This window comes from Nerophis ophidion, linkage group LG16 (assembly GCF_033978795.1).
Source record: "Nerophis ophidion isolate RoL-2023_Sa linkage group LG16, RoL_Noph_v1.0, whole genome shotgun sequence".
NCBI lineage: Eukaryota > Metazoa > Chordata > Actinopteri > Syngnathiformes > Syngnathidae > Nerophis > Nerophis ophidion.
In genome coordinates, this window is record NC_084626.1 from 991,517 (window position 1) to 1,004,362 (window position 12,846).

Sequence of the window (12,846 nt, forward strand, 5' to 3'; positions counted from 1 at the left end):
CCACACTGGTTTAAATGTAACTTAGATATCGGGTTTCACTATGTTAAAGCGCTTTGAGTCACTAGAGAAAAGCGCTATATAAATATAATTCACTCACATATGACTTTATAACACATTTTATAAAGCACCATCACATTATCATGATGAGGTATTGTGTGTAGGATCTTGATATAGTTTGACTTCTAAATCAAGGACGTACATCTGGAGTTAGTCCAAAATGGCAAACCTTATGTTCAATTCCCTTTTTGTGCTTCCTGCCACGACAGAAGTGTCCGTGTAATTGTGTTGATTGGTGAAATTGTCCCGTGATCTTGTAACAAAAGGCTGATTTTTCCACAAAAAATATTATCTTGGCAGAAGACTCTCTTTGAGGAACTAGGGCATGTTTGTTTTCTTTCTTCTCCTGGGAGGTTTGCTATCAAAGCAAAAGCCCAGCTCTGTCCTAAAGAAGCAGAGACCTCGCTGAGTGATCAGGACTTCGCAGAAGGCTACTCGGGTCCGTGCTCTGCCCTGATAAATGTTTGTGGCGATCTAAAGCCCGTGTTTGCTGTGCTGTGCAGGTCTAATGCGTCAGTATCCAGGCAGCGAGTCTAATCTGTCCCGGAGCAGTTCTGTTGACAAGGGGACACAGGGTGTGACGCACCTGCCCGTGCTTCCAACACTCTCATGGGCCAGTCGTAGGGAACACCAGTTGTTTTTCTCGGAGCTCACCAAACATGTCCTCTGGCTATCAGGGTTTCTATGTGTCAACACAAAAAGGGGTTAGGTCTGGGCCTTTCATTATATTTTAGGCCACGTCTCTTTCACATTTTCCGTGTATTTCCAGTATGACTGATCTAATAATATGGTCAAAGTGCAGAAGCGTGGAATCTACGGAAATTGCCAACTTTTGTGTCATTTTGTAATGTTTAGACGTAGGGCAATAAGGCCTTTTATTAATATATCGATATTTTTAGCCCATTGTCACGATACATGATATATATCTCCATATTTTTCCTTAACCTTGAATGAACACTTGATGCGTATAATCACAGCAGGATGATGATTCTATGTGTCTACGTTAAAAACATTCTTGTTCACACCGCATTAATATATGCGGATTTTAAACCTTCATGCAGAGAGGGAAACCACAACTAAGTCCATTTTCCTAAAAATTAAACAATTAAGCAGTGGCGCGGACATTCATGTAATTTCCAAAACAGAAAGTGCAAGATTGTCAGACATTTTAAAACAATCTACAAGTGCACTTTTGTGCATGATGTCACTAAGATGACATATCAAAATAACACTAGATTAAAGTGCACTTTTTGTATAGAACGACACTAACATAGTTTAAAACAAAAAAAGTACACAAAATATTTTTCAATATTTGTCAAATAAAAATGCATAATAGGAAATCAAATAGTGTATTTCCTTCGCTATGTGGAAGGTTCCTGCGGACGTTAACTATTCGTTTCATACGGTGTTGATCTGGAAATGGTTGCCTGGGCATTTTGTGGGTGTGGCACCGAACGGAGATGTTGACATGTGGAGTTTCAAGCACTCTTCATTTTCTAGTGATGTACCCTCTGTGAACATGTTTTTAATTCAAGTACCCCCTAAACAGAGCAAAGCATTTTTGGTTGAAGAAAAGGGATAAAGAAGTAAAATACGGCTCTATGACATCAGTTTCTGATTTATTAAATTGTATAACCGTACAAAATTTTGATAATTTCTAATGGTCTTTCTTGAACTATTTGGAAAAAAAATAACTAAAAACCTGTTGAAAAGTAAACAAGTAATTCAATTATAAATAAAGATTTCTACACATAGAAGTAATCATCAATTAAAGTGCCCTCTTTGGTGATTGCAATAGAGATCCATCTGGATTCATGATCTTAATTTTTAAACATTTCTTCACAAAAAAAGAAATCTTTAACATCAAAATTTAAGGAACATGTCCACAAAAAATCGAGCTGTCAACACTGAATATTGCATTGTTGTATTTTTTTTTTCACAGTTTATGAACTTACATTCATATTTTGTTGAAGTATTATTCAATAAATATATTTATAAAGGATTTTGTTGATATTTTTAGAATATTTAAAAAAAAATCTCACATACCTCTTGGCATACCTTCAAGTACCCCCAGGGGTACGCGTACCCCCATTTGGGAACCACTGCTCTAGCGGGTGACTTTTCGAATGACACTACAAATGAGCGGTTTAGCTCGGTTGGTAGAGCGGCCTTGCCAGCAACTTGAGGGTTGCAGGTTCGATTCCCGCTTCCGCCATCCTAGTCACTGCCGTTGTGTCCTTGGGCAAGACACTTTACCCACCTGCTCCCAGTGCCACCCACACTGGTTTGAATGTAACTTAGATATTGGGTTTCACTATGTAAATCGCTTGGAGTCACTAGAGAAAAAGCGCTATATAAATATAATTCACTTCACTAATGTTACTTTGTGTAACAACGCTTTTGCCGCATACTTGACATATTACGGTTGTCTGTTCGACATCTTCCCGCTTGAAGCCATACGATGAACCCCGTGCTGTTTTTCTTGGGAATTAATTCTTAGTTCATTTGTTACCAGATTCGCACCTTTTTTCTCTCGTACTACCACTCGCACCGCTAGCACCACTGCTAACGTTACCCGTGCCGCTGCCTCTCTGCTCGGCGAGGGCATATGACATTGCACGCGGGACAGTATGTGACGTATGTAAGAAGGAGCACTTGTTTTATGTCTCTGTGAGGAGAGACAAGAGAGCGAGAAACACCTGTAGTGTGAGAACGTATACGCGAATATCACGATATAGTCATTTTCTCTTATCGCGTACCGTATTTCTTTGAATTGCCGCATGGCATATAGTATGCGCCTGCCTTGAATTACTGCCGGTTCAAACTCGTTTCCCAAAATAATTAGCCCATGCTTATTATTACCGCCTGGTCAAACTCGTGACGTCACGAGTGACACTTCCCCTGTCATCATTTTCAAAATGGAGGAGGCGGATTTCAATACCGGTAATTTGAAATCGCATAAAGCAAAGAAGATTAAGAGCTATTCAGTAGGATTTAAGGTCCAAGCTTACGTCACACTCAAATTTTTTACTGCATACCTTTGGTAAGTGCCGGAGTGAGAAGAGGTTTGAAAATAATTAGCGCATGCCTACTTTTACCACATGCCTTTGGTAAGCGCAGGAGTGAGAAGAGGTTTTAAATTAATTAGCGCCCCGGCGGCAATTCAAGGAAATCCGGTATATTCGATATATCGCCCAGCCCTAGAAGGTGGAGGATCTTATCCCCAGTGCGCTAGAAAGCTGCCTAACAACTGTTGCGATAAACAGCTTGAGGATGGGGGCTTTGTCATACGAGAAACCGCCTTCCTCTTCACTCATGCATGCACTCGGCTTGTATCATCTCAAATTAAGTGGACGACTTAGCTTGTCGAATAGCTACGTTGGCTCTATTTCGGAGCGCACCTGACCTGATACGAGCAGGACGTGACCGGGGCTTGAACGGACAGATGGGTAGACGGAAAGATGCTGTCGTCACACAGGCATCTGTTACCCCCGTTAGGCCAATAATACCACTTGCAGCGCTAGCAATCTGCGGCCGTAAGCCCCACCTAAGCTGGTCAGGTCGCTGCCCTTGTCTTGGGCACAATGCATTTATTGGACGGGATTTTCACTATGGACAGAGCCGTCCTGCTTCTCCGGTTTGTTTTCACAGTTGGGGACTTTATTGACAAAGTAATCAATGCTACTTTGACTTTGCCCCACCCCCTCCAGAAGATGACATGATTTATCTTTGGTTGTTGCTTCTGATTTATTGTCCTTTCCCATGCTGATGCGTTCTGTTCCTCTATGTCCCCTCAGCGCGTCACGGCGATGGCCTTTATGACTCGTACATGAGGACGGACCACATCCTCAAAGAGGACGCCGACACAAACAGTCCTTCCGGCCTGCCCCCCATGCCCAAGCACACAGTAAGCAAACACGCAAACACACAAAGCCAACAAAGGCCTCTTTCCTTTGCTATGAGAGGCTGTCTCCAGACATCCTGTTCCTTGGAGAGACACAACCCTCCACCCCCCTACTCCAACCACGTTTCTTTCTCGTCATTTCATTAACTTTACCAGGTTCAGCCTTCACTTTTGCGTGGCAGTGTGGTTCTTTATCTCTTATCTTCAAGCCGTTCGATGCACTTTGTGTACCACCAGACTTTTCTGTGAGTGATTGCTTCAAAAGGTGTGTACAATCTTGCTGGTTGACCTGATTAGCTGATCATCAAAATATTGTTAGGCAGGCACTGTCATAAAAAATTTTACTACTTTTTTAATATGTGTAAATGTACAAAGGCTGTTTCCATATGAGTGGGGAAATTGTGTTAAATGTAAATATAAAACGGAATACAATAATTTGCAAATCCTTTTCAACCCATATTCAATTGAATGCACTGCAAAGACAACATATTTGATGTTCAAACTCAGAAACTATTTTTTTTTTTTTTGCAAAAAATAATTAACCTAGAATTTCATGGCCGCAACACGTGCCAAAGTAGTTGGGAAAGGGCATGTTCAACACATTTTCTTTTAACAACACTCAATAAATGTTTGGGAACTGAGGAAACTGATTGTTGAAGATTTGGGAGTGGAATTCTTTCCCATTCTTGTTTTATGTACAAACCCTGTTTCCATATGAGTGGGGAAATTGTGTTAAATGTAAATATAAAACGGAATACAATGATTTGCAAATCATTTTCAACCCATATTCAGTTGAATGCACTGTAAAGACAAGATATTTGATGTTCAAACTCATAAACTTTATTTTTTTTTTTTTGCAAAAAATAATTAACTTAGAATTTCATGGCCGCAACACGTGCCAAGGTAGTTGGGAAAGGGCATGTTCACCACCTTTTCTTTTAACAACACTCAATAAACGTTTGAGAACTGAGAAAACTGATTGTTGAAGCTTTGGAAGTGGAATTCTTTCCCATTCTTGTTTTATGTACAAACCCTGTTTCCATATGAGTGGGGAAATTGTGTTAGATATAAATATAAACGGAATACAATGATTTGCAAATCCTTTTCAACCCATATTCAATTGAATGCACTACAAAGACAAGATATTTGATGTTCAAACTCATAAACTTAGAATTTCATGGCCGCAACACGTGCCAAAGTAGTTGGGAAAGGGCATGTTCACCACCTTTGCTTTTAACAACACTCAATAAACGTTTGGGAACTGAGAAAACTGATTGTTGAAGCTTTGGAAGTGGAATTCTTTCCCATTCTTGTTTTATGTACAAACCCTGTTTCCATATGAGTGGGGAAATTGTGTTAGATGTGAATATAAACGGAATACAATGATTTGCAAATCATTTTCAACCCATATTCAGTTGAATGTACTGCAAAGAGAAGATGTTTGATGTTCAAACTCAAAGTAGTTTTTTTTTGGCAAAAAATAATTAACTTAGAATTTCATGGCTGCAACACATGCCAAAGTAGTTGGGAAAGGGCATGTTCACCACTGTGTTACATCACCTTTTCTTTTAACAACACTCAATAAACGTTTGGGAACTGAGAAAACTGATTGTTGAAGCTTTGAAAGTGGAATTATTTCCCATTCAAACCCTGTTTCCATATGAGTGGGGAAATTGTGTTAGATGTAAATATAAAATGGAATACAATGATTTGCAAATCCTTTTCAACCCATATTCAGTTAAATGCACTGCAAAGAGAAGATGTTTGATGTTCAAACTCATAAACTAGTTTTTATTGGGAAAAAAATAATTAACTTAGAATTTCATGGCCGCAACACGTGCCAAAGTAGTTGGGAAAGGGCATGTTCACCACCTTTTCTTTTAACAACACTCAATAAACGTTTAGTAACTGAGGAAACTGATTGTTGAAGCTTTGGAAGTGGAATTATTTCCTATTCTTGTTTTATGTACAAACCCCGTTTCCATATGAGTGGGGAAAATGTGTTAGATGTAAATATAAACGGAATAACATGATTTGCAAATCCTTTTCAACCCATATTCAGTTGAATGCACTGCAAAGAGAAGATGTTTGATGTTCAAACTCAAAGTAGTTTTTTTTTGGCAAAAAATAATTAACTTAGAATTTCATGGCTGCAACACATGCCAAAGTAGTTGGGAAAGGGCATGTTCACCACTGTGTTACATCACCTTTTCTTTTAACAACACTCAATAAACGTTTGGGAACTGAGAAAACTGATTGTTGAAGCTTTGAAAGTGGAATTCTTTCCCATTCAAACCCTGTTTCCATATCAGTGGGGAAATTGTGTTAGATGTAAATATACAACGGAATACAATGATTTGCAAATCATTTTCAACCCATATTCAGTTGAATGCACTGCAAAGACAACATATTTGATGTTCAAACTCAGAAACTATTTTTTTTTTGCAAAAAATAATTAACCTAGAATTTCATGGCTGCAACACGTGCCAAAGTAGTTGGGAAAGGGCATGTTCACCACCTTTTCTTTTAACAACACTCAATAAACGTTTGAGAACTGAGGAAACTGATTGTTGAAGCTTTGGAAGTGGAATTCTTTACCCATTCTTGTTTTATGTACAAACCCTGTTTCCATATGAGTGGGGAAATTGTGTTAGATGTAAATATAAGCAGAATACAATGATTTGCAAATCATTTTCAACCCATATTCAATTGAATGCACTACAAAGAGAAGATGTTTGATGTTCAAACTCATAAACTAGTTTTTTTTTTGGCAAAAAATAATTAACTTGGAATTTCATGGCTGCAACACGTGCCAAAGTAGTTGGGAAAGGGCATGTTCACCACTGTTACATCACCTTTTCTTTTAACAACACTCAATAAACGTTTGGGAACTGAGGAAACTGATTGTTGAAACTTTGAAAGTGGAATTCTTTCCCATTCTTGTTTTATGTACAAACCCTGTTTCCATATGAGTGGGGAAATTGTGTTAAATGTAAATATAAAACGGAATACAATGATTTGCAAATCCTTTTCAACCCATATTCAGTTGAATGCACTGCAAAGAGAAGATGTTTGATATTCAGATTCATAAACTAGTTTTTTTTTGGCAAAAAATAATTAACTTACAATTTCATGGCTGCAACACGTGCCAAAGTAGTTGGGAAAGGGCATGTTCACCACTGTGTTACATCACCTTTTCTTTTAACAACACTCAATAAACGTTTGGGAACTAAGGAAACTGATTGTTGAAGCTTTGAAAGTGGAATTGTTTCCCATTCTTGTTTTATGTACAGCTTCAGTCGTTCAACAGTCCGGGGTCGCCACAGTCGTATTTTACGCTCCATAATGCGCCACACATTTTCGATGGGAGACAGGTCTGGACTGCAGGCGGGCCAGGAAAGTACCAGCACTCTTTTACTACAAAACCACGCTGTTGTAACACGTGGCTTGGCATTGTCTTGCTGAAATAAGCAGGGGCGTCCATGAAAAAGACGGCGCTTAAATGGCAGCTTGTATGTACCTTTCAGCATTAATGGTGCCTTCACAGATTTGTACGTTACCCATGCCTTGGGCACTAATGCACCCCCATACTATCACAGATGCTGGCTTTTGAATTACCAAAATATTGGTATCGGGACAACACTAGTTTAGTTGTGTGAAACTTTTACACCTACTAGTGAAACATAGCTACAACAAAGTTACTCACCATTATAAAAACGTTCACAGTATATTGCTCATTTTAGTTTCATATTAATATATTTGGAGGTGCAAGTGTGAAACATTTATGCCTACTATTGAAACATAGCTACAACAAAGTTACTCATCATTATAAGAACTTTCACAGTATTGCTAATTTTATTATAATTTTAATATGTTTGGATGGGCAAGCGGGAAACTTTTACACCGACTATTTAAACATAGCAACAGCAAAGTTACTCACCATTATAAAAACTTTCACAGTATCGCTAATTTTGGTATAATTTTAACATGTTTGGATGTGCAAGTGTGAAACTTTTACACCCACTATTGAAACATAGCAACAACAAATTTACTCACCATTATAAAAACTTTCACAGTATTGCTAATTTTAGTATAATTTTAATATGTTTGGATTTGCAAGCGTGAAACTTTTACACCTACTATTGAAAGCAACAACAAAGTTTCTCACCATTATAAAAACTTTCACAGTATCGCTCGTTTTAGTATCATTTTAATATGTTTAGATGTGCAAGCGTGAAACTTTTACACCTACTATTGAAACATAGCAACAACAAAGTTACTCACCATTATAAAAACTTTCACAGTATCGCTAATTTTATTATGATTTTAATATGTTTGGATGGGAAAGCGTGAAACCTTTACACCGACTATTGAAACATAGCAACAACAAAGTTACTCACCATTATAAAAACGTTCACAGTATCGCTCATTTTAGTATCATTTTAATATGTTTAGATGTGCAAGCGTGACATTTTTACACCTGCTATTTAAAAACAGCAACAACAAAGTTACTCACCATTATAAAAACGTTCACAGTATTGCTTATTTTAGTATCATATCAATATATTTTGGTGTGTAAATGTGAAACTTTTACACCTACAAAGTTACTCACTATTATAAAAACTTTCACAGTATTGCTAATTTTAGTATGATTTTAATATGTTTAGATAGGCAAGCGTGAAACTTTTACACCTACTAGTGAAACATAGCAACAACAAAGTTACTCACCATTATAAAAACGTTCACAGTATCGCTAATTTTAGTATCATTTTAATATGTTTAGATGTGGAAGTGTGAAACTTTTACACCGACTATTGAAACATAGCAACAACAAAGTTACTCACCATTATAAAAACGTTCACAGTATTGCTCATTTTAGTATCATATTAATATATTTGGATGTGCAAGTGTGAAACTTTTACACCTACTATTGAAACATAGCAACAACAAAGTTACTCACCATTATAAAAACTTTCACAGTATCGCTAATTTTATTACGATTTTAATATGTTTGGATGGGAAAGCGTGAAACTTTTACACCGACTATTGAAACATGGCAAAAATAAAGTTACTCACCATTATAAAAACTTTCGCAGTATCGCTCATTTTAGTGTAATTTTAATGTTTGGATGTGCAAGTGTGAAACTTTTACACCGACTATTGAATCATAGCAACAACAAAGTTACTCACCATTATAAAAACGTTCACAGTATCGCTCATTTTAGTATCATTTTAATATGTTTAGATGGGCAAGCGGGAAACTTTTACACCGACTATTTAAACATAGCAACAGCAAAGTTACTCACCATTATAAAAACTTTCACAGTATCGCTAATTTTGGTATAATTTTAACATGTTTGGATGTGCAAGTGTGAAACTTTTACACCCACTATTGAAACATAGCAACAACAAATTTACTCACCATTATAAAAACTTTCACAGTATTGCTAATTTTAGTATAATTTTAATATGTTTGGATTTGCAAGCGTGAAACTTTTACACCTACTATTGAAAGCAACAACAAAGTTTCTCACCATTATAAAAACTTTCACAGTATCGCTCGTTTTAGTATCATTTTAATATGTTTAGATGTGCAAGCGTGAAACTTTTACACCTACTATTGAAACATAGCAACAACAAAGTTACTCACCATTATAAAAACTTTCACAGTATCGCTAATTTTATTATGATTTTAATATGTTTGGATGGGAAAGCGTGAAACCTTTACACCGACTATTGAAACATAGCAACAACAAAGTTACTCACCATTATAAAAACGTTCACAGTATCGCTCATTTTAGTATCATTTTAATATGTTTAGATGTGCAAGCGTGACATTTTTACACCTGCTATTTAAAAACAGCAACAACAAAGTTACTCACCATTATAAAAACGTTCACAGTATTGCTTATTTTAGTATCATATCAATATATTTTGGTGTGTAAATGTGAAACTTTTACACCTACAAAGTTACTCACTATTATAAAAACTTTCACAGTATTGCTAATTTTAGTATGATTTTAATATGTTTAGATAGGCAAGCGTGAAACTTTTACACCTACTAGTGAAACATAGCAACAACAAAGTTACTCACCATTATAAAAACGTTCACAGTATCGCTAATTTTAGTATCATTTTAATATGTTTAGATGTGGAAGTGTGAAACTTTTACACCGACTATTGAAACATAGCAACAACAAAGTTACTCACCATTATAAAAACGTTCACAGTATTGCTCATTTTAGTATCATATTAATATATTTGGATGTGCAAGTGTGAAACTTTTACACCTACTATTGAAACATAGCAACAACAAAGTTACTCACCATTATAAAAACTTTCACAGTATCGCTAATTTTATTACGATTTTAATATGTTTGGATGGGAAAGCGTGAAACTTTTACACCGACTATTGAAACATGGCAAAAATAAAGTTACTCACCATTATAAAAACTTTCGCAGTATCGCTCATTTTAGTGTAATTTTAATGTTTGGATGTGCAAGTGTGAAACTTTTACACCGACTATTGAATCATAGCAACAACAAAGTTACTCACCATTATAAAAACGTTCACAGTATCGCTCATTTTAGTATCATTTTAATATGTTTAGATGTGCAAGCGTGACATTTTTACACCTACTATTTAAAAATAGCAACAACAAAGTTACTCACCCTTATAAAAACGTTCACAGTATCGCTCATTTTAGTATAATTTTAATGTTTGGATGTGCAAGTGTGAAACTTTTACACCGACTATTGAAACATAGCAACAACAAAGGTACTCACCATTATAAAAACGTTCACAGTATCGCTAATTTTAGTATCATTTTAATATATTTAGATGTGGAAGTGTGACACTTTTACACCGACTATAGAAACATAGCAACAACAAAGTTACTCACCATTATAAAAACGTTCACAGTATCGCTAATTTTAGTATCATTTTAATATGTTTAGATGTGCAAGTGTGAAACTTTTACTGCTACTATTGAAACATAGCAACAACAAAGTTACTCACCATTATAAAAACGTTCACAGTATCGCTAATTTTATTATGATTTTAATATGTTTGGATGTGCAAGTGTGAATCTTTTACACCTACTAGTGAAACATAACAACAAAACATCCGGTCTTAACATTAAAAGTGGACCGATGATGAATTTCGGCTCTCCTGACTTATAAATGTTGTTGCACTGTTGGATATCCGTGTACTCTTGACAATCCCAAAGTATCAAATCATAAGGTTCATGCAGAGGCCGATTTGATCAGCGAGTGCGTGGGTGTACCTAATGTTGTGACTGGGTGAATCTATATAAGTTTATTTTTGACCGTGCCTGGAAAAAAAAAAATTGTGGTAATGACTTCAAGCTATTCATAACAGTGTACATACTCTAAAGATACATTTAGTCCAGGGGTCAGCAACCCGCGGCTCTTGAGCACCGCCCTAGTAGCTCCCTGGAGCTTTTTCAAAAATGGATTTGTTTAACTTCTTTAAGTCGGGGTCCACGTTTCTGTAGGAGGACAAACATGACGCAAATCTTGATAATTGTTAGAAATCGTATATATATCGAATATTGCCACTCAGCATACGGAGCGGAAAAACAACCAAAAATTGTAGCCTTCTTGATGCGACGAAGCCGGCCTACTTCACCACAGTCTGTAGTCTATTGCCCCTCCAGGCTGTGGTGAGATGGAGACGTGATGGTGACGACAGGCCCGAATTACACAGTTCCTTACACCCACCCAGCCCCTTCCCCGTCCGCCCGCCTGTCCCGAGCGGCGCCCCCTTCCCCCTCGAGGGACCCCACCTTAACTAACAAATTTTCTGGGGGAAACAATGTACTGTATATCCCAGGGGTCAGCAACCCATGGCTCTTTAGCCGCATGTGGCTCTTTAGCACCGCCCTAGTGGCTCCCTGGAGCTTTTTCAACAATGGAAAAAGATAAATGGAAAAATATATTTGTTGTTTTGATAATGTTTGATTAATTGATTGAAACTTTTATTAGTAGAATGCACAGTACAGTACATATCCCGTACAACTGACCACTAAATGTTAACACCCGAATACGTTTTTCAACTTGTTTAAGTCGGGGTCCACGTTTCTTGTAGGAGGACAAACATGACCCAAATCTTCATAATTGTTAAAAATCCCACTGTTTCTATTAAACATGCTTCACTGATGACAGTATTTGGCCAGCACCGTTTTGTCCTACTAATTTTGTTGGCCCTTGAACGCACCATAGTTTGTTTACATACAACTTTGTCCGACGCTGCCACAGAAAATACGTGTTTCATTCCACTCCCTCTTTGTCTCATTTTGTCCACCAAACTTTTCATGTTGTGCGTGAATGCACAAAGGTGAGCTTTGTCGAGGTTAACGACTTTCGCGGCGTGCTAATAATCCATGCTAACATGCTATTTCGGCTAGCTGTGTGTACACATTGCATCATTATGCCTCGTTTGTAGCTATATTTCAGCTCATTTTAATTTCCTTTGCTTATGTCCTCTGTGTATTTCATTTATATTTGCATGTCTCATCACACATTTTCTGTATGTAATAGTGGCTGCATTTCTGATTGTCTGTCATGTTGTTCCAGACCACAGCAAAATGTATCATGTTGTTCCCGACCACAGCAAACATTACCCAGGCTGCAAAGATTGTAATACATCTATTAGAAGAAGACAACCTGTCCTTTCATTTAACTTGGACACACAATTCTAGACTTTTGGCAGTTCTAAAACAATTTCCAGGAATTATTTCACCCTCTGAGACACTTACTCAAAGGCCTACTGAAATGAGATGTTCTTATTTAAACGGGGATAGCAGGTCCATTCTATGTGTCATACTTGATCATTTCGCGATATTGCCATATTTTTGCTGAAA

General features: G+C 37.0%; 1 protein-coding gene across 1 annotated transcript in view; it reads left to right on the forward strand.

Moving 5' to 3' along the window:
* LOC133569961 (dual specificity tyrosine-phosphorylation-regulated kinase 2-like) overlaps positions 1 to 12,846 on the forward strand; it is a 51,072-nt gene that overhangs the window by 6,567 nt on the left and 31,659 nt on the right. The window contains exon 2 of the mRNA XM_061922523.1: positions 3,855 to 3,964. Within this exon, the coding sequence (XP_061778507.1) occupies positions 3,855 to 3,964 (110 nt within the window). The remainder of the gene's footprint in view (positions 1 to 3,854; positions 3,965 to 12,846) is intronic.